This window comes from Erinaceus europaeus, chromosome 23 (assembly GCF_950295315.1).
Source record: "Erinaceus europaeus chromosome 23, mEriEur2.1, whole genome shotgun sequence".
In the NCBI taxonomy this organism is placed as follows: Eukaryota; Metazoa; Chordata; class Mammalia; order Eulipotyphla; family Erinaceidae; genus Erinaceus; species Erinaceus europaeus.
The window spans coordinates 6,683,259-6,706,814 of record NC_080184.1 but is presented as its reverse complement, the minus strand read 5'-3'; the positions used below and the strand labels follow the sequence as shown (position 1 = coordinate 6,706,814).

The 23,556-nt window shown below is 41.4% G+C and overlaps 2 protein-coding genes across 6 annotated transcripts in view; one reads left to right on the top strand and one right to left on the bottom strand.

Annotated features, from left to right (window-relative positions):
- The window catches only part of LOC103127055 (zinc finger protein 709-like), a 1,044,365-nt gene that overhangs the window by 647,648 nt on the left and 373,161 nt on the right, over nucleotides 1–23,556 (top strand). The window lies entirely within an intron of this gene.
- Nucleotides 1–23,556, bottom strand: part of LOC132535598 (zinc finger protein 709-like) — a 306,876-nt gene that overhangs the window by 267,449 nt on the left and 15,871 nt on the right. The window contains exon 3 of the mRNA XM_060182189.1: nucleotides 2,803–2,933. Within this exon, the coding sequence (XP_060038172.1) occupies nucleotides 2,803–2,817 (15 nt within the window). The 5' untranslated portion in view covers nucleotides 2,818–2,933. The remainder of the gene's footprint in view (nucleotides 1–2,802; nucleotides 2,934–23,556) is intronic.

The following is a 23,556-nucleotide window of genomic DNA, read 5'->3' as shown; positions in this document are numbered from 1 at the left end:
ACCACTAGCAATAGTGCTGAAAATGTATCTCAACAAAGAAAAGAACTGAAGTCAAGAGGATACCTGGTTTATGTGGTCCAGAAGGTGGCTCAGTGGATGAAGTGTTGGACTCTCAAGCATGAGGTCCTGAGTTCAATCCCAGGCACCACATGTACCACAGTGATATCTGGTTCTTTCTTCTCCTACCCCTCTCATTAATAAATAAATATATATGTTTTTAAAGATGATACATGGTTTTCTTTTCCACATTAACCAGTCACTATTTAATTACCTTACCACTATAATACATTTGAATCTTAAGGATGCAACAAAAATTTTCCAAGAAATAATATTCAAAAACTATATACTGCTATGAAAATAAATGAAAAACCTAAGGCAAAAAAAAATTTTTGGTTACTGATGGACTATTAATACTTATAAAAAATAAATAACATTTATTTATTTATTTATCTATTTTCCTTTTTTGTTGCACTTGTTGCTTTTATCATTGTTGTGGTTATCATTATTGTTGTTATTTCCAGACAGGTGAGAGAGAAATGGAGAGAGGAGGGGAAGACAGAGATGGGGAGAGAAAGATAGACACGTGCAGACCTGCTTCACGACCTGTGAATCGAACAACCTGCAGGTCGGGAGTCAAGGGCTTGAAACGATATCCTTATATAGGTGACCTCCAGTTTCATGCCATGTGCGCTTAACCCACTGCACTACAGCCCAACTCCCCTAAATGACCATTTTAAAAGTGGCACATACATGCTATGCAATCTCCATCAAAAACCCTAAGAACATGTTTAAAGCAAAAAAAAAAAAAATGAATGCTGAAATTAAATAGATGAAGTCTCTATTAAAAATGATGTTGGGAAAGTGAGTCAGTCACTGCACGCATATAAAAACCAAATGGGAGAGTCTGGTGGTAGCACAGTGGGTTAAGCACACGTGGCACAAAGAGCAAGGACCGGCATAAGGATCTTGGTTGGAGCCCCCGGCTCCCCACCAGCAGGGGAGTCGATTCACAGGCGGTGAAGCAGGTCTGCAGGTGTCCATCTTTCTCTCCCCTCTCTATCTTCCCCATCTCTCTCCATTTCTCTCTGTCCTATCCAACAACGACAACAACAATAAAAAACAACAGGGGCAACAAAAGGGAAAATAAATAAATATTAAAATAAATAAATAAAAACCACAGGGAACTGGGTGGTATTACAGCAGGTTAAGCACAGGTGGTGCAAAGCACAAGGATGGGCATAAGGATCCCGGTTTGAACACCTGGCTCCTCACCTGCAGGGGAGTCACTTCACAGGCAGTTAACAGGTCTGCAGGTGTCTACCTCTCTCTCCCACTCTCTGTCTTCCCCATTTCTCTCCATTTCTCTTTGTCCTATTCAACAATGACTATCTCAATAACAACAATAAGTACAACAGTAAAACAACAAGGGCCACAAAAAGGGAATAAATAAAGAAAATTAAAAACAAAAACTAATAAACAAAAAACAAACAAAAAAAACCACCATCAAATGACACTATGGGTCAACTCAAAATAAGTATTTGGATGTTAGACCAGTAACCAAAAAAATCTATGAAAAAATCTATGGAAGCTATCCTCATTACACTACATAATAACTGATTTGGAAATATCTTCAGAGACTTGAGCTCAACATCAAAGATAAACAGACCACTGAGACTACATGAAACTGAAAATATCTGGTATAATGACAAAACCTATCACCAAGACAAAGAGATGCAGTAAAAAATAAGATAACATATTTATATGCTATACAGCAAAGGCCTAATCAGCAATATATGTACTCACACAAGCCAGTAGAGTAACATAAACAAGCACAGTAAATGTGCAGAAAGAAATTTACAGTCTCTTTAACCAAAAAGACGTTTAGTCACAGGACAATTAAAAATTGCTCACAATTGTGTATGCTTATTTTATAGCAGAAGATTTCTTTAGGTAGACAGCTTACTAGATATTACAAAAGACTTGGTTTATTTGATCTAGTTAGACCCATCCAAGAATGTGTTAAGAAGAAAAGCTATTAGATTGAGTTCTAGGGAGAAATGTTTCTTCAGCCAGAGGGTCAGAATTGAGAGATGGTCAAAACACAGATGGTCATTTCAAGGGAACTTTCAAGGGGAAGATTTCAGCTACCCCAGACCAAGATAACTTTCAAGGAGAGATTAGGATGTCCCAGACCAAGAAAACTTTCTAAGGAAAACAAGGATATTCTAAGGATAATAATAATGTTGCTTAAGGTTAATAAAAGCAATCAGGCGTTAGCTGTATCCTTGATGTTAATGAAAACAATTTTACATGATGTCAATTATATCCAGGTAAAAATTGCTTAAAAATAAAGCTCTGCAGACAAAGCCAGAGGTGCCTCTCTACTGCCCTTCAAACAGCTGACATGTCTCTCATTTCATCCTGCTGACTCCCTTTTCCTTCAGAAGGCAACCTAATTAACTTCTGCAGGGGCCAGGCCCCGGCATCTCCATTTTATAAATAAAATTAAATAATAAAAAAAAAGAGTAAGTGAAAAGAGAAATGCAAGAGTGGGGTAGGTAACATAAAGTTTTTGTAAATAGACTCTCATGCCTGAGGCTCTCAGGTTCCAGGTTCTAGTCCCTGACTCACCATAAGCCAGGGATGAGCAGTGCTCTGGCATAAATAGAGAGAAACAGACAGGGATACAGAAAGAAATATGATGGGAAAAACAGAAACAGTATATTAAATATGTATAAATTAAAGTACAACTTATTCAAGAGGAAAAAGAAACAGACTCTTGATGCGGGCTAAGTCACTTACCCAAGAAACTGCCATCTCTTCCTCTTTCCCTGAATGTCTTTCAGGCCAGAAAATGAAGATAAATTACAGCAATAGCTTGAGACGCTGTTTTAAATACAGCAGCACAGCCTCTTCACTGGACAGTATGGCACCTACATGGAAGATACTGTAATGAATAAAAGGTACAAAGCACTAGCTTTTCAATGTAAAAAGAGATCATGGAAACATTTAGTGAGTTATCCTGCTTATTAGAACCATTACAAAGCCCATACATTGTACTGACATCTCTTTCCAAACCTTTAATTTTTCTTCAACAAAAGCATCCACAAAAATCTAGCAAAATGTCTATTACTCTTCTTACTTAATTCAAGTCTCACCTAAATACTGCTCAGAGATCTGTATTAAAACAGTGATATTGGGGGTGAGGGAGCATATGGAGCCAAGATGGCAGGTTGAAGATAACACTTGGCATAAGCTCTGCAAGGAGGCGGCTTTAAACCTGGGAATTTCAAGTGAGGGTAGGATTTCCAGGCCAGTGGCAGAGGAAAAATGTAGGAGAGCTCTAAGGAACCAAGGAAGAGCCCTATAATCCTCAGTTAGGCTGGCAAACAGAGGCTGAAAAACAAAGAAAACATAAGAGTTGGTCCCAGGTTCTGAATTTGACTCTTTCCCACTTCACCCCAAGGCCAATCCACACACCAGAGGAGTAAGGGAACCAGCTACAGATAATAGATTACTAAAGATAATTTCTTTATCAAGATACTAAGCTCAGCAGGAGCCACCCAGGGAGTTGAGCCGTAGCGCAGTGGGTTAAGCGCAGGTGGCAAAAAGTGCAAGGACTGGCGTTAAGGATCCCGTTTCAAGCCCCCGGCTCCCCACCTGCAGGGAGGACGCTTCACAGGTGGTGAAGCAGGTCTGCAGGTGTCTGTCTTTCTCTCTCCCTGTCTTCCCCTCCTCTCTCCATTTCTCTCTGTCCTATCCAACAATGACAACATCAATAACAACAATAATAGTAATTACAACATAAAACAACAAGGGCAACAAAAGGGAATAAATAAAAATATAAAAAAAGAAAAAAAAAAAGCAGGATCCTTCCAGAGGAGGGGGTTCTTTTTTTAAAATTTATTTATTTTAAAAAGGAGAAATTAACAAAACCGTAGGATAGGAGGGGTACAACTCCACACAATTCCCACCATGAGATCTCTATATCCCATCCCCTCCCCTGATAGCTTTCCTATTCTTTATCCCTCTGGGAGTATGGACCCAAGGTCATTGTGGGTTGCAGAAGGTGGAAGGTCTGGCTTCTGTAATTGCTTCCCTGCTAAACATGGGCATTGGCTGGTCGATCCATACTCCCAGTCTTCCTCTCTTTCCCTACTAGTGTGGGTCTCTGGGGAAGCGGAGCTCCAGGACACACTGGTAGGGTCGTTTGTCCAGGGAAGTCTCGTCGGCATGATGCTGGCATAAGGAACCTGGTGGCTGAAAAGAGAGTTAACATACAAAGCCAAACAAATTGTTGAACAATTATGGCCCTACAGGCTGGAAGAGTGCAGAGGAAGTGTTGAGAGGTACTCACTGCAGAGTCTTGTGTACTTTTGCTTTCAGGTATATATTTTGCCCTAGTTTATGGACATGTGTGAACATATGCTCTATCTCAGGGGACCTGGTCTATATCTAGGTTTTGGGACTTTGTTAGGAAGTGAACCTCCTGGAATGGAATTAGACAATGCTATGAAAGGGAAGGTCTCACCCGATTAATGAAGCTGAAGGGTTGTCATTCCACACCTGAAGTCTCTGGACACAGTCTGAAGTGAAGCATGCTGAGGTGGTGCTCGTTGCATTGATTAGGTTGTGATCGGCGGATGCAATATTATTTGATATGAATTGAGAGAAGCATGCAGAAAGGGGCCCCACCCTAGGGTTCCAGGACTGGGGGAAATATAGGCTCTATAGTGGAAATGTGAGGTTCCTGCTGACTTAGGGTTCAAAAAGACAATGGATAGTTATTGTTATCATCACATTAGTTGGTAATTGGGTTAACTTTGAAAAGTCCCTTTGTTAGGATTTGCTGTACAATACCCAACATCTTGTATATAGCTGTGCCACCGGTTGCTTCTGTTCTCCCTGGTCTAGGCTTTTGAGAGTCAACATATCAAACACTCAGCCTATGTATTAAGAAGACTCAGTCTGTGTTTTAAAAAGTTTGAGACATACAATCAATTTTTCCCCAAGGAGGGGGTTCTTTTCCCAAACAAAGTTTTTTTTTTTTTTTTTTTTTTACAGAGGCTGGAGCTCAATCTGAGTGGCTGAATACTTGACCAATCTCTGCCTCTGCTAGGGGCTGTGAGAATAATGTCCTTTGGGTTTGCTTGGGTTAATTTATCTATTTTTTTTCTCCATTATACCTACTGAGTTTGACTGAGAGTTGCTTCTTGTGATTGTGTGTTTTTGCTTTGTTTAGAAAGGCGTGGGGGGTTGTAGCCAATCTGGAATAGTTTAATCCATAGTTAACTGACAGTTTTATTTAATCCATAGTTTAATCCATAGTTAACTGACAGTTTTACTAATATAGTTTTTTTTCTTTTTAAAGGTTTTTCTCCTTTTATTTTCTTAAATGATTTATTTATTTATTTATTTATTTACTAATGAGAAAGATAGGTGGAGAGAGAAAGAACCAGACACTGCTCTGGTAAAAATGCTGCTGGGTATTGAACTCAGGACGTCATGGTTGAGAATCCAATGGTTTAACCACTGAGCTACCTCCCAGACCACTATTTTTTTTTTTTTTTTTTTTTTTTACTTTTGTCTGTTTTCCATTTTCTCTGGGTTGACCAAAATTAGCTGGTGTTGCTTTTGCCACTGATTGGTGATTGGGTGTACTCTATTGTGGGAGGAGCTTGCTTTTCTTTCTCTCTTTTCTCCTCTTTTCTTTTTCATTCCTTCTCTCTCAGTTGAAAAACCCTTTTCCTTTTGCTGCTGTTTTTTCTGCAATCACTTGTGCATGCTTGTGATTTATCTTGTGGAAGAAGTTGGACTCAAAGTGGAGTATCTCTCTTTTCTACTTTCTTTCTCTATCTCTAGAATTTATAGTTGATTGCTGTAATTGTCTATTCTTGCTTTATCTTTGTGGTTTAGATTTGTTTTTGTTGTTGTTTTGTTTTTGGAGTGGAGGTGTTGCGTGGCTAACTGGTTTTACTTGAACTGCATTAACCTTTGCGTCTGTTCATATTATTGTATTTTCTGAGGCGTGAGATTTTATCTGTGAAAAGTATAAACCTACAAATGACTAATTAATATAAGAGGGAAAAATTGATTGAATATCTCAAACTTTTAAAATCACAGACTGAGTCTTTTTAATACATAGGCTGAGTGTTTTATATGTTGACTCTCTTAAAAGCCTTGACCAGGGAGAAAAGAAGCAACTGATTGCATAGCTATATACAAATAATGTCAAAGGACATAAATTATGGTTATGTTGTGTATGATAAAGCAAATACTAACAAAGGGATATTTCAAAGTTAACCCAATTGCCAAATAATGTGATTATAGCAATACTACCTATAGTCGTCTTAAACCCAAGACAGCAGGAACCTCCCACTTCCTCGATAGAGCCTGTATTTTCTCCAGTCCTGGAACCTCTAGGGTGGGGCTCACTTTCCTGCATGCTTCTCTCAATTCATACCAAATGATATTGCATCCACCGACCCCAACCTAATCAACACAATGAGTACCACCTCAGCATGCTTCACTTCAGACTGTGTCCAGAGACTTCAGGTGTGGAATGACAACCCTTCAGCTTCATTAATCGGGTGAGACCTTCCCTTTCATAGCATTGTCTAATTCCATTCCTGGAGGTTCACTTCCTAACAAAGTCCCAAAACCTAGATATAGACCAGGTCCCCTGAGATAGAGCATATATTCACATGTATCCATAAATTAAGGCAAAATTTATACCTGAAAGCAAAAAATTCACAATACTCTGTACTGAGTCAGTATAATGTTCATAATTAAATAGTGTCCACTTAGACTTAGATACCCTCCTCACCTACTTCTTATTACAGTTCTCTCACTCACTCCAAAGCTAACCTTAGCAAAGCAAGGACTGCAAAAGCTGAATAAGGGCAAGAGACGGGCATACTTTATGAAGACTTTTTAGTCACTATCAGGCCACCCCAGCAATTGGGGCCCTAATCAGGGAGTCCTGAGATTCCCAAACAAACATAATGGTCCTAGAACTTGAATAAATCCCTCTTTCCATTATTACCAGTCATTTCTATCAGGAACAACAAAATAGACCCCTTTTTGGGCCTCCATAGGACCTTGCCCTCAACTTGGATCAATAATGGTAGAGAATGTTCCATCCTCTGAAGGAAGGATGGAGAACATATTCTATGCTACACCTTAGGAAGATGGGTTGATATTGGGCAGCCTGGAATGCTCCTACTCATGACCATAGAATGTGAGCTTAGATATAGAGGGATACAGAGGTTACATAGGCTTCTAAGCTAATTATGGGCCCCAGATGACATCAATTAAATGGGGTTTACAGTCAACAGTATTTATACCCCTTTCCCATATTAGGGATCTACTCTCTTCCCTGATCCAACTTTCTGGTCCTTTTTCCAACCATGACACCATCTCCCCAGAGAATAACTTGGATCCACCAGCATATCAGGCTCAGGGGAAAAAAGAAAAAAAAAACAAACATACACACACTAGTATAGCCACAGGCCCTTTGAATATAACTAAAATATGCCTACTAGCTATCTACAAAATGGAAAATTGAGGACCCCTCCAACTCTTCATCTGCACTATTCCAGCCTTTAGGTCCAGGATTGCTCAACAATCTGTTTGGCTTTTTATGTTAACTCTCTCTTCAACCACCAGGTTCCAGATGCTAGCATGATGCCGACCAGAATTCCCTGGACAGATGACCCCGCCAATGTGTCCTGGAGCTCTGCTTCCCAAAGCCCTTCCCCACTAGGGAAAGAGAGAGACAAGCTGGGAGTATGGATTTATCTGTCAACACCCAGGTTCAGCAGGAAAGCAATCACAGAAGCCAGACCTTCAACCTTCTGCATCCCTCAATGACCATGGGTCCATACTCCAGAGGGTTAAAGAATAGGAAAGCTATTGGGGAGGGGATGGGATACAGAGTTCTGGTGGTGGGAACTGTGTGAAGTTGTATCCCTCTTATCCTATGGTTTTGTCAATGTTTCCTTTTTATAAATAATTTTTTTAAAAAAAAAAGTATGAACCACACCAGTTTGAAAAAATGGTAAATTCTACAACAGTTAAATCAGCTATATGAATCATGACAGTAGCCCAGAAGAAACTCTAGTAAGCCATATAAGTAACTAAAAATGAGAAAAATTTACATATATTAGTTGATTGATGCATTAATCACAGGAGTGAAGAAAACGTGTGAGGAAAATGCTAACAGAAATAGAAAAATAACCAATGAAACCCTTAAAGAAAACACAAGCAATCTTGAGATAATTAGAAAAGTGAAAGCTGAAATAGCTGAGATAAAAGGCCAGCTAGCTGAACAAACTAGTACTGTAACTGAACAATAGAGAAAAAAATAGCTGAACTGAAGAGGAAGCTGAAAGAAGGGAAAGCAAATTAACAGAAACAGAAAACAGAATTAGTCAGAGGATGAAGTAGAGAAAACTTGAGGTAAAATAGTTAAAAAGAGACAGAGAGAGAGAGAGAGATTGAGAGACACTGAACAACACAGACATATGGAATGAACTCAAATGAAGTAATATATACACAAATGGCTAACCAGAGAAAGAAGATAGGATGGAGAGGAAAGCATCCTACTAGAAATAAAAGGAAATTACCATACCTTGAACAACAGAAAAGGAACTAAGATTCAAGAATCCTAAAGAGTTCCAAACAGAACCAATGCAGATCAGAAGACACATCACAGATACAATGAAAAGAAGGACAAAGAAATGATCCTGAAAGCTGAGAGAGTGAAAAAAAAATCACATGTTGTAGAAAAACCCTAAGATTATCAGCAGACTTCCCTATATAAGTGCTAAAGCCAGAAGAGAATGGCAAAATATCTATTGAGCTCTCAATGAAAAAGGGTTTCAACCAAGGATAGTATATCCTGCTAGACTGTCATTCAGACTATCTGGTGGGATAAAAACCTTCTCAGATAAACAACAGTAAAAGAGGCAACTATCACAAAGCCTGCTCTGAAAGAGGTTCTAAAATGCCTGCTATAACCATGAGCAACACCACCAAAAAAACTGGCCATATATCACAGCAAATAAGAAATTTTTTAAAAAAGGCATTGCAATACCTTAAATCCATAATATCAGTAACTGTCTGTCCATACTTAAACTCATACATTAAAAGGCACAGAGTAGGAAAATGAATCAGAAAAAAAAAAATAAGCATAGCATTATGAAGGAATAAGTCCTCAAGTTCATTCAGTTAGGAATCCCTCATATAGAAAGCCACGTGGTTTTAGAGATTAAAAGCAACTTGTATAGAATAAGATAATAGTAGAATTTCTGCTTTGCATCCCAAAAACAGAACAGCAAGATCTTATGGTCAAAGATATGTTAAAACTTCCTTTTGTTATCACTAACCCGCATTCTCTCTCTGCTTCTGTAAAAAACGCTTGCTTCCTGACGTCATGTAACCCTAGCTCCCCAGCACCACAAATGATTTTTGGAATGTCTGCCTTAAAGATAACTATATAAATGTCATTTAGCCCCCCTAGAAAGCCCCCACTCCCAGACCCTTTAAAGGGAGATGAGTTCTAGACCTCGATATCTCAGAGTTACGGGGCCATATTGGCACACTGGCCTGGGATTTCCTAGCTAGGATTTGTCTCTCGTCTTTGTAAGTCTGTGTACTGGCCTTATTTTCACTCTTTTGAACTTAAGAATAAATTCCTTATACTTCACTTATATACGGGAGTCATGCCAGTCTGTGCGGGTTCGAATCAGAAGTGCTCTTTCAATGATGTCTGCAGGAACACCACATGACTCAACAAGACAAACACAGATTCAAAGTAAAAGAATAGAAAACTATCATATAAGCTAATGGACCACCACCAAAAAAAAAAAAGCAGTTATGATCAATAAAAGCAAAACCAAAACCATATGACTATTTCAATAGATGCAGAGAAAGTCTTCGACAAAATCCCACATCCTTTCATGATCAAAACACTACACAAAATGGGGATAGATGGAAAATTCCTCAAGATAGTGGAGTCCATATACAGAAAACCTAAAGTCAACATCATACTCAGTGGACAGAAACTGAAAGCATTCCCCCTCAGATTGAGGACTGTCCATTATCACCATTATTCTTCAACATAGTATTGGAAGTTCCTGCCATAGCAATCAGGGAAGAGAAAGGAATCAAAGGAATTCAGATTGGAAGGGAAGAAGTCAAACTATGGGGAAAAAAGACTAAAGTAGAGACAGTTCTGGAAGCCATGGTGGCACGTTGGACAGCATCTGAGAAGAGGGAAAGTAGCCTTAAGTGAAAATGAATTGTTTTGTCTTATGAAGTAGAATGGCCATCCTTTGGGGTGGAATGGCCCAGTCAGGGTAGTACAGATTTAAATTTGTGTTATTGAGTAAAACAGGTTGTGTTTGGAGAATGGAAGGGAAAGGCTGGACACCCAGACCAGATACCTTCCTTATATAGTAATCTGGATATAGTAGAATCACGTCCACTGTGATTGAAGCCTTTCCTACACTCAAAGAACCTTCTCAACCACCTACCCAGATGGGCCATATCCCTGTGGTGAAGTTCCGGTTAAACCATGGGGGAGGGGGGGTTTGAGCGGTAGCACAGCGGGGGTTAAGGACCCTGGTTCAGCCCCCAGATCCACACTGGCAGGGGAGTCGCACCTCTTACAGGTCCTCTTCATAATCTAGGAATGAGACCATATCCGCCAGGAAGCCCTCAAAGAAGTCCTAGGACCAGATGGATTACCGACCATTGATGAGCACATGCACAACCTTTGGTTCTCTTCTACTGGACCAGATTCGCCGGATTGGGACCCAAACACATCAGTAGTAAGTGACTTCAGACATAGCGCCAATTTCTCTTAGGGGTCCTCTGAGGGGCAGCAAAATGCCCCGCAAATTTCTCCAAGTAAGAGAAGTTGTGCAGGGATCTAATCAGAGTCCCGCAGTGTTTTTAGAATGTCTCATGGAAGCTTACCATATATATACTTCCATTAATTCAGAGGCCCCTGAGAATAGAAGGGCATTGAATCTGGCCTTTGTTGCTCAATCTGCCCCAGATATTAGGAGAAAGTTACAGAAGACAAATGGATTTGAGGGAAAACTAACAAGTGAATTTGTCAGGTTGTGTCATCGGGGAGAGAACTTGACCAGAGCCAACCTGGGCTGCTGCTTACTCAGCGACTCGGAAGAGGAACCAGGAACTTGTGGCTGAGCAGGAACACAACGCAATTTATCATTTATTGATCAGAGAAAACACATTTATATCTTTTGAATATAGAAGTGGCAGGTTGGTAAAGGAAATGGCTAGGAGAGAGGTGGAGAGAAAAAGAGCCCAAAGGTAGCAAGCTTCCATCTAACCAGTGGGGATTAAAACAATACCCTGCAAGCAGGGTGGGTCTCAGACAAAACAATGATTATGTAAATAGACCACAACATGGAATAGACCACAAGCAATGCAGGGGACATGGCATAATGATCAACATGAATTAGTAGAGATTGCACAGAGTTTTTATGACTAGAGACTCACCCGAAGATAGGCAAACTAAGAATTTAGCAAGTGTGTTGGTGTTAAACTTAGAAAGAAAAGAAGGTTGGGGAGGAGCCCAGAGGGGAAGGGAAAGTCAGAAAAAGAAAGAGGACCAGGGAAATAGATCCAAAGTAGGGAAGGACCAGTGTCTGTATTGTAAGAAGTCGGGACATTGGAAGAGAAAATGCCCTGAACTGAGGAGAGGAAAAAAAGGAGGGGAGGAGTACCTCAAAGTATTAGAATTAGACAGATTGATGGGGCTGGGGTTCTAGGTCCCCCAAGAAACCCAGGGTAAAGGCAGCCATCGGGGGACAAATCGTTGACTTCTTGGTTGACACTGGTGCTGCTAAATCCGTCCTCAAGGTACCAGTAGGACCTGTTTCAAATCAGATAGCAGGATCCAGGGGGCCACGGGGTATGTTTCCACTTATAAGTACACTACAAAGAGGACTGTAAACCTAGCTGAGGGAATGGTTACTCATTCATTTTTTCTCTTTTTAAAAATTTTTTATATTTATTTTCCCTTTTTTTGCCCTTGTTGTTTAACATTGTTGTGGTTATTATTGTTGTTATAGATGTTGTTGTTGAATGGGACAGAGAGAAATGGAGAGAGGAGGGGAAGACAGAGGGGGAGAGAAAGATAGACACTTGCAGACTTGCTTCACCACTTGTGAAGCAAGCCCCCTGCAGGTGGGAAGCAGGGAGCTCGAACCGTGATTACGTTGGTCCTTGCGCTTTGCGCCATGTGCGTTTAACCCACTACACAACCGCCGGGCTCCCCTCATTCATTTTTTTCTGATGCCAGAATGTCCCAACCTTCTGCTAAGGAGAGATCTAATACATAAGTGAAGGGCCACTATTTCTTTTGAGGAAGAGGTTCCAAAAGTCACTTTTAAGGACCTAAAGATGATAGCCTTGACAGTCCCATTAGAAGATGATTGATTATATTCTTACTGTAGGAGAGAATCCTGGCCCAATGGGAGATGAGTATTTAGTAGAACAGAAAGGACTGATTCTTGAGGTCTGGAAAGAACTGAACCCACCTGGACTGGCTAAGCATTTAACAGAGATAGTGACTCCTATCCTCAGTGGGCATCTCAATTGCAGTATGCCAATACCCTCTTCCGAGAGCAGCACAGGAAAGACTAGCCAGGCATATTCAGACGCTATTGGATACTGGGATATTGATCCCCTGCAAGTCAACTTGGAATACACCCCTGCTCCCAGTCCAGAAACCAGGAACCCAGGACTACTGACCAGTGCAAGACTTGAGAGAGGTAAACAAGTGGGTAGAGACAATTCACCCCACAGTGCCTAACTCATACACCCTCCTAAGCCTACTCTCGCCTGATCTGAAGGTATTCACTGTACTTGATTTAAAAGATGCTTTCTTGGGAGTTGGGCGGTAGTGCAGCAAGTTAAGTGCACGTGGCGCAAAGCGCAAGGACTGGCGTAAGGATCCCAGTTCGAACCCCCAGCTCCTTATCTGCAGGGGAGTCGCTTCACAAGTGGTGAAGCAAGTCTGCAGGTGTCTCTTAATCTCTCCCTCTGTCTTCCCCTCCTCTCTCCATTTCTCTCTGTCCTCTCCAAGAACGACGACATTAAGAATAATAACTGGGTTTTGAGATCCCAGTCCCCACTTGCAGGGCGAAAGCTTCACAAGTGGTGAAGCAGTGCACAGGAATACCAAAGGAGACCACCCGGGACCGAAACAAGACAGGACTAGAATGACTACAGGAACCCACTAAATCACCGGTGAGTACAAACACGTGTGGCTGGTGACAAAGAGGAGCGTAGGGAGAGATTAAGTGACTGCTAACAGTCCAGCAGTTTATCAGTTGAGACACCACCTCCAGTCTGCTCCACCAACAAGGGGACAGCTGAAGGGAGAAGAGGACTCCCCAGAGACTCACCAAGTGCAACTCTTAAGTCTCTACTGCTACTGCCCTCAGAATCTGGAGCAGCAACAGGGAGGGACACCAGGGGACAGAGATCTAACCAGGAAACTCAGGAGAAGACCTATACCTCGGTGGCATAGCTGAGGGGCTATGAAGGTCTCATAGCATAACCACTGGATTATCTCTGTCACACCCTGCTTTATCTCTTGGTCAGGAGTCAGTGATTAAGCTAAGAAACCTATTGATAGTTTAAAAACCCTCAGGCTCCCATAGCCTACAGGGAAGGAAAAAAAAGAGGCTTTTAAACCACTGAGCTCCAACACAGGGATTAAAATACTATTGAAACAACTGTTAACTTCCACCAAGGTGAACCCTTTATTTAACTTACTTAGACACAAGTCAATCCAGGCAATAGTGATCAGTAATTTGAAAAGTACTGAGAGAGGGAACTCATAACATAATATATAGAATGGTTAAAATAACAAGAAGAAATATTGGAGAAACGAACCACGACAAGAGTCCAGCTAAAAGTCACCCAGAGGGTGAAGCACAAAATTAGGAGTTCAACATCCAAACAGTAGCTAAGGAAATAACCACAGGAGTGAGTAAGGAAAATTGAAAAAATAGTAATCAGAAATACAGGAACAACAAATGAGACTAAGGAAGAAAATACTAATTATCTCATGGTTATTAGAGAGCTGAAAGCTGAAATTGCTGAGCTAAGAATGCAACTAGCTGAACAAACTAAAACAGTATCAGAACAGGGCAACAAAATAGATGAACTCCAGAAAGCAGTAGAGGGCAGAGAGAATAGAATCAATGAGGCTGAAGACAGAATTAGCAAGATTGAGGATGAATTAGAGACAACTAAAAAAGAAGAGATCTCAAAAAGAGATTAAGAGATGCTGAGAACAACAACAGAGTCCTATGGGATGACTTCAAAAGAAACAATATACGCATTATTGGCATACCAGAGGAAGGAAGAGAAGGAGAGGAAGAAAGCATTCTCCAGGCCATAATAGCTGAAAACTTCTCTAGTCAAGACAACATCAAAGACATAAAGATTCAAGAAGCCCAAAGGGTCCCAAACAGAATTAACCCAGACTTAAAGACACCAAGACACATTCTATTTAGAATGGAAAGGAATAAGGATAAAGAAAGGATCCTGAAGGCTGCAAGAGAAAAACAAAGAGTCACCTACAAAGGAAAACACATAAGATTAGCAGCAGACTTCTCCATACAAACACTACAGGCCAGAAGAGAATGGCAAGATATCTATCGAGTGCTCAATGAGAAAGGCTTTCAACCAAGAATACTATATCCTGCTAGACTGTCATTCAGACTAGATGGAGGCATCAAAACCTTCTCAGACAAGCAACAGTTGAAGGAATCAACTATCACCAAGCCTGCCTTGAAAGAAGTTCTGAAAGGTCTCCTATAAAAAATCAGACCACCATAAATAGGACATATATCAGAACACTCTAAAACTCTACAAGAATGACGTTAAAATATCTTCAATCTTTGATATCAATAAATGTCAATGGCCTGAATTCACCTATTAAAAGACACAGAGTAGGAAGATGGATCAGAAAATACAACCCAACAATATGCTGTCTACAGGAAACCCACCTAAATCAACAAGAAAAACACAGACTTAAATTGAAAGGATGGAAAACTATCATACAAGCCAATGGCCCTCAAAAAAGGGCAGGAACAGCTATTCTCATATCTGACACGATAGACTTGAAAATAGATAAGATTAAAAAAGATAGGAATGGACACTACTTAATGCTCAGAGGATCAGTCAATCAAGAGGACTTAACAATTATTAACATCTATGCACCCAATGAGAAGCCATCTAAATACATCAAACTTCTACTGAAAGAGCTACAGCAATATATTAATAGCAACACAATCATAGTAGGGGACTTCAACACCCCACTCTCTCAACTTGACAGATCATCCAGGCAGAAAATCAATAAACACATAAGGGAGCTAAATGAAGAGATAGGTAAACTAGAACTATTGGACATTTTCAGAGTCATTCATCCCAAGAAACTGGAATACACATTTTACTCAAATCCACATGGGTCATTCTCAAGGACAGACCATATGTTAGGCCACAAAGACAGCATCAGCAAATTCAAGAGCATTGAAATCACCCCAAGCATCTTCTCAAACCACAGTGGAATTAAACTAACACTTAACAATCAACAAAAGATTAGTAACAGTCCCAAAATGTGAAAGCTCAACAGTACACTTCTTAACAACTTCTGGGTCAAAGAGGAAATAAAGGAAGAAATCAAAATGTTTCAAGAATTCAATGAAAATGAAGACACAAGCTATCAAAATATTTGGGACACAACTAAGGCAGTACTAAGAGGGAAGTTCCTAGCTATACAAGCACAAATTAGGAAACAAGAAAGAGCACAAATAAACAGCCTGATTGCACATCTTAAAGACCTAGAAGAAGAACAACAAAGGAACCCTAAAGCAACCAGAAGGACAGAAATCACTAAAGTTAGGGCGGAAATAAATAACAATGACAATAAGAAAACCATACAAAAGATCAACGAAAGTAAGTGTTGGTTCTTCAAAAGAGTGAACAAAATCAAAAACCTTTAGCCAGACTCACAGAACAAAAAGGGGAGAAGACCCAAATAAATTGGACACTAAATGAAAAAGGAGTTATCACAAGAGACACTGCAGAAATTCAACATATCATGCGAGGCTTCTATGAACAACTATATGCCACCAAGCTAGAGAACCTGGAAGAAATGGACAATTTCCTAGATACCTACCAACTTCCAAAACTAAGTAAAGAGGAAGTGGATAACATGAACAGGCCCATCACAGCTAATGAAATTGAAACAGTTATTAAAAATCTCCCCAAAAATAAAAGTCTTGGACCAGAGGGTTTTATAAATGAATTCTACAAAACCTTTAAAGAAAAACTAATACCTCTACTTTAAAAGTCTTCCAGAAGATTGAAGACACTGGAATACTCCCTGCCAGCTTCTATGAAGCCAACATCACTCTGATACCAAAAGCAGACAAGGACACAACCAAAAAAGAAAACTACAGACCAATATCTCTAATGAACATAGATGCGAAAATACTGAACAAAATTCTAGCCAACCAGATACAGCAGTGTATCAAAAAGATTGTTCATCATGACCAAGTGGGGTTTATCCCAGGCATGCAAGGTTGGTTTAATATATGTAAATCAATCAATGTGATCCACCACATCAACAAAAGCAAGACCAAACACCACATGGTCATATCAATAGATGCAGAGAAAGCCTTTGACAAAATACAACATCCCTTTATGATCAAAACACTACAAAAAATGGGAATAGATGGAAAATTCCTGAAGATAGTGGAGTCTACAGATAGCAAACCTACAGCCAACATCATACTCAATGGTGAAAAACTGGAAGCATTTCCCCTCAGATCAGGTACTAGACAGGGCTGCCCACTATCACCATTACTATTCAACATAGTGTTGGAAGTTCTTGCCATAACAATCAGGCAGGAGCAAGGAATTAAAGGGATACAGATTGGAAGAGAAGAAGTCAAACTCTCCCTATTTGCAGATGACATGATAGCATACACAGAAAAACCTAAGGAATCCAGCAAGAAGCTTTTGGAAATCATCAGGCAAAAGTCAGTGGCATTCCTCTATGCAAACACTAAGCTAGAAGAAATTGAAATCCAGAAATCAATTCCTCTTACTATAGCAACAAAAAACAATAAAATATCTAGGAGTAAATCTAACCAATGAGTGAAAGACTTGTATACTGAAATTATGAGTCACTACTCAAGGAAATTGAAAAAGACAGAAAGAAGTGGAAAGATATTCCATGTTCATGGGTTGGAAGAATTAACATCATCAAAATGAATATACTACCCAGAGCCATCTACAAATTTAATGCTATCCCCATCAAGATCCCAAGCACATTTTTTAGGAGAATAGAACAATTTACTACAAATGTTTATCTGGAATCAGAAAAGACCTATAATTGCCAAAAAAATCTTGAGAAAAAAGAACAGAACTGGAGGCATCACATTCCCAGATCTCAAACTGTATTATAGGACCATTGTCATCAAAGTGCTTGGTACTGGAACATGAACAGACACACTGACCAGTGGAATAGAATTGAGAGCCCAGAAATGAGGCCCCACACGTATGGACATCTAATCTTTGACAAAGGGGCCCAGACTATTAAATTGGGAAAGCAGAGTCTCTTCAACAAATGGTGTTGGAAACAATGGGTTGAAACATGCACAAGAATGAAACTGAATCACTGTATTTCACCAAATACAAAAGTAAATTCCAAGTGGATCAAGGACTTGGATGTTAGACCACAAACTATCAGATACTTAGAGGAAAATATTGGCAGAACTCTTTCTTGCAAAATTTTAAAGACATTTTCAATGAAACGAATCCAATTACAAAGAAGACTAAGGCAAGTATAAACCTATGGGACTACATCAAATTAAAAAGCTTCTGTACAGCAAAAGAAACCACTACCCAAACCAAGAGAGCCCTCACAGAATGGGAGAAGATCTTTACATGCCATACATCAGATAAGAGTTTAATAACCAACATATATAAAGAGGTTGCCAGAGTCAACAACAAGACAACAAATAACCCCATCCAAAAATGGGGGGAGGACTTGGACAGAATATTCACCACAGAAGAGATCCAAAAGGCCGAGAAACACATGAAAAAATGTTCCAAGTCTCTGATTGTCAGAGAAATGCAAATAAAGACAACAATGAGATAACACTTCACTCCTGTGAGAAACATCAGAAAAGGTAACAGCAGCAAATGCTGGAGAGGGTGTGGGGTCAAAGGAACCCTCCTACACTGCTGGTGGGAATGTCATTTGGTCCAACCTCTGTGGAGAACAGTTTGGAGAACTCTCATAAGGCTAGAAATGGACCTACCCTATAACCCTGCAATTCCTCTCCTGGGGATATATCCTAAGGAACCCAACATATCCATCCAAAAAGATCTGTGTACACATAAGTTCTTAGCAGCACAGTTTGTAATAGCCAAAACCTGGAAGCAACCCAGGTGTCCAACAACAGATGAGTGTCTAAGCAAGTTGTGGTCTATATACACAATGGAATACTACTCAGCTGTAAAAAATGGTGACTTCATTGTTTTCAGCCGATGTTGGATGGACCTTGAAAAATTCATGTTAAGTGAAATAAGTCAGAAACAGAAGGATGAATATGGGATGATCTCACTCTCAGGCCGAAGTTGAAAAACAAGATTAGAAAAGAAAACACAAGTCGAACCTGAAATGGAATTGGAGTATTACACCAAAGTAAAAGACTCTGGGGTGGGTGGGGAGAATACAGGTCCATGAAAAATGATGAATGAAATAGTGGGGGTTGTATTGTTAAATGAGAATCTGGGGAATGTTATGCATGTAAAAAAAAAAAAAAAAAGTAGAAACGCAAAGCAGATATTGACTGAGTTTGGAGTATGGCACCAAAGTAAGAAAGCAGAAGTATACTAGAGTTTGCAGTGAGTACCTCCCTAATACTTCCTCTCCACTTTTCCAAGCTTTGGGTCCATGATTGCTCAACAATTTGTTTGGCTTTGTATGTTAACTCTCTTTTCAGTCACCAGGTTCCAGGTGTCATCAGGATGCCGGCCAGACTTCCCTGGATTGAAGACCCCACCAATATGTCCTGGAGCTCAGCTTCCCCAGAGACCCACCCTACTAGGGAAAGAGAGAGGCAGACTGGGAGTATGGACCGACCAGTCAACGCCCATGTTCAGCGGGGAAGCAATTACAGAAGCCAGACCTTCTACCTTCTGCAACCCACAATGACCCTGGGTCCATGCTCCCAGAGGGATAGAGAATGGGAAAGCTATCGGGGGAGGGGGTGGGATATGGAGATTGGGCGGTGGGAATTGTGTGGAGTTGTACCCCTCCTACCCTATGGTTTTGTTAATTAATCCTTTCTTAAATAAAAAAAAAGAAAAGAAAACACAAGTAGAACCTGAAATGGAATTGGCATATCACACCAAAGTAAAAGACTCTGAGGTGGGTGGGTAGGGAGAATACAGGTCCATGAAGGATGATAGAGGACATAGTGGGGGTAGTATTGTTATATGGGAAACTGGGGAATGTTATGCATGTACAAACTATTGTATTTACTGTTGAATGCAAAGCATTAATTCCCCAATAAGGAAATAAAAAAAGAATAATAACTACAACAACAATAAAAACAACAAGGGCAATAAAAAGGAAATAAATAAATATTTAAAAAAAAGATGCTTTCTTCTCTATACCTTTGGCCCGAGTGAGTCAACCACTGTTTGCCTTCCAATGGACACTACCTCTGGTCGCACCACCCAACTATCGTGTACTCGCCTCCCCCAGGCGTTTAAGAACTCCCCCACACTTTTCAGGGAGGCTTTAGCAGCTGACCTAGAGTCTTTTTGAGGGGAGTACCCCAACTCTCAACTTCTGTAGTACATGGACTATCTACTTTTGGGGTGCCCGGACGATACCACCTGCAGGCAAGATACTCGGGACCTGCTCCAGCATCTGGGTGAGCAGAGCTACTGAGGCTCAGGGTAAAATGCCCAGTTGTGCCAAAATGAGGTAACTTATTTGGGCTATTGATTGTCAGGAGGCCAGCGGAAGTTGTCTGAAGCCCGCATCAGGGGTATCCAACAGATCCCAACCCCAAAATCATGAAAGTAAGTGCATGAGTTCCTGGGGCAGTAGGCTATTGTTGCTTGTGGATTCCCAGCTTCAGAGTTGGGGAAACCCATTTGAGACTCTGAAACAAAGGGGAAACAAAGGACCAGAAGTTGACTGACACCCCCCACCCCCTGCAGGCTTTGGAGGCTATGAAAGTCAGAAGACTGCCCTTTTGTCTGCCCCTACTTTGGCCATCCCAGATATCAGCAAACCTTTCAGACTGTATGTGGATGAGTGAAAAGGCATAAGTCGGGAGGTGCTGACCCAAAAACTTGGGCTTAAGCACTGTCCAGTCCCCTACTTATCTAAAAAGCTGGATCCTGTAGCCGCTGGGTGACCAGGATGCTTAAGGACAATTGCAGCAGTGGCACAGGTGGTGAAGGAAGCAGACAAACTGTCCTTGGGGCAGGAGCTGAATGTGGTAACTGCCCATGCCTTGGAGGGACTCCTGAGAGAGCCTCCACATCGGTGGATGTCCAACACCAGAATCACACATTACCAAGCTTTGCTCCTAGACCAGCCCCTAGTGAGGTTCAGCCTAAATCCAGCTACGCTGCTACCAGTTGCAGATTTGGAAACTCCTCCAACGCATGACTGTAGGGAAGTAACCCTGGAAACTTTCAGCAGCAGACCAGATTTGACTGATGTTCCCCTGCCCAGTCCAGACCTTGAAAAGTACACAGATGAGAGCAGCTTTGTGAGAGATGGCAAGAGGGTGGCTGGTGCCAAGGTATATACACTGAATGAAATCCTCTGGAGTGCAAGCCTGCCCCAAGGCACTTCGGCACAGAAGGCTGAACTCACTGCTCTGACAAGAGACTTGGAACTAGCTATGGGCAAGCATGCCAACATTTACACTGATAGTAGGTATGCCTTTGCTACAGCTCATGTGCACGGGGCTCCATACAAGGAAAGGGGGTTCCTGACTTCCACGGGAAAAGAAATTCAGCACAAAGACCAGATATTTAACCTACTGGAAGCCATACGGGCACCAAAGTAGCCGTGATACACTGCCCGGACACCAAACAGGAGATTCAGAGGAAGCCAGAGGAAACAGAAAAGTGGACGAAGCAGCCCGTGCAGCTGCTCAAGGAACTGAACTGACACTAACAGTGGGGGGTGGGAGTGGGCGGGAGGGATGGGTCACAGTCCTTTGGTGGTGGGAATGGTGTTTATGTACACTCCTAGCAAAATGTAGACATATAAATCAGTAGCTAATTAATAAGAGAGGGGGAAATCAATTGTATGTCTCAAAGTTTCTCAAAAGACAAACTGAGTCTTTTTAATATATAGGCTATGTATTTGATATGCGGACTCTCTCAAAAGCCTAGACCAAGTAGATTAGAAGCTTCCAATAGCACAGCTATATACAAGATACTGGGTACTGTCCAGCAAACCATAACAAAGGGACTTTTCAAAGTTAACCCAATTAACAAATAATGTGATGATAATATTAACTATTGATTGTCTTTTTGAACCCTAAGACAGCAGGAACCTCACATCTTCACTATAGAGCCCCTACTTCCCCCAGTCCTGGAACCCTTGGATAGGGCCCACTTTCCCGTATGCATCTCCCAATCCAAACCAAATAACATTGCATCTGCCGATCACAACCTAACCAAAGCAACGATTGCTACCTCAACATGCTTCACCTCAGAATGTATCCAGAGACTTCACGTGTGGAATGCCAACCCTTCAGCTTCATTACTCGGGTGAGACCTTTCCTTTAATAGTACACTCTAATTTTATCTCAGGTAGTTCACTTTCTAACAAAGTCCCATAACCTAGATATACACCAGTTTCTATGAGAGAGAGCTTATGTGCACACGTATCCATAAACTACTGCAAAATATATACCTGAAAGCAGGACTACACTAGAGTTTGCAGTTCCAGATGCCACCAGGATGCTGGCTAGGCTTCCCTGGATTGAAGACCCCACCAATGTGTCCTGGAGCTCAGCTTCCCCAGAGTCACACCCTACTAGGGAAAGAGAGAGGCAGACTGGGGGTATGGACCGACCAGTCAACGCCCATGCTCAGCGGGGAAGCAATTACAGAAGCCAGACCTTCTACCTTCTGCAACCCTCAACGACCCTGGGTCCATGCTCCCAGAGGGATAGAGAACGGGAAAGCTACCATGGGAGGGGGTGGGTTATGGGGATTGGGTGTTGGGAATTGTGTGGAATTGTACCCCTCCTACCTTATGCTTTTGTTCACTAATCTTTTCTTAAATAAAAAATTAAAAAAAAAAAAAACAGACTTCATAAACGGAAAAAAAAAAAAAAAAGAACCTTACCAGACCCGCTGCTGCCAAAGGACCCTGGATACAGTAAGGAGGAAGATGACACTGGTAGAGACTCAGGGTGGGATAAAGTAGAGGGATGGTGGAAGGGCAAAGAGACAAGGACGTATCTCCCATCCTCGACAGGACAGAAACTGGTTAAGGACACTCACCAAGGAACCCACTTGGGGGCTAGGAAGATAGCTGATTTGTTAGGAAGGTTCTTTATTCTACCTGAACTCTCCAAGTGGGCAAGGTCAGAGGTAAGAAGGTGCAAAGCACGTCAATTAGTCAATGCAAGGACAGGTAGAGGACCAGGACCTGGGACCAGAGACCGAGAAAATCAGGTAGGGAGACATTGGGAAGTAGATTTTACTGAAGTTGTCAGGAAGTCAGGGATAGAAGTATTTGCTGGTTTTTGTGGACACTTTCTCAGGATGGGTAGAGGCATATCCAGCCCGGTCTGAGGGGGCAAGAATGGTGAGCAAGAAAGTTCTTGATGAAATCGTGCCCAGATGGGGAATACCCCTCACTATAGGCTCTGGCAACAGACCGACCTTTGCCACCACTGTATCTCAGCTAGTGATTCAGCAATGGGGACAGATTGGAAGTTACATTGTACATATAGACCCCAAAGCTCCGGACAGGTAGAGAGGACGAACTGGATCCTCAAGGAGACTTTAACTAAATTAACCCTAGAAACTGGCGGGGGAATGGGTGTCGCTCCTACCTCTGGTTCTCCTGAGAATGTGCTGTTCCCCATTCATACATAAGTTGTCTCCATTTGAAAGTGTTTATGGCAGACCGCTGCCTCTGATGCCTGTCATAATGCCTGACACTCTTGTTACTAATCTCGCTACTGTTACTAAGTCATTACAGAACCTATAGCCTATATTCCAGGAAAACTGGAAAGCTGTGAAGCAAGCACTGGGAGAGGATCTGGCCCTGCCCAGCAAGTGCCACGGGCTGTTTTGCCAGGAGAATGGGTCCTAGTAAAAAGACATGGGACACGGAACTTAGAGCCCCGTTGGAAGGCTCCTTATGTGTTGTTTTGTCTACACCCACAGCGGCCAAGGTCGCTGGTCTCAGATCGTGGATCCACTGGACAC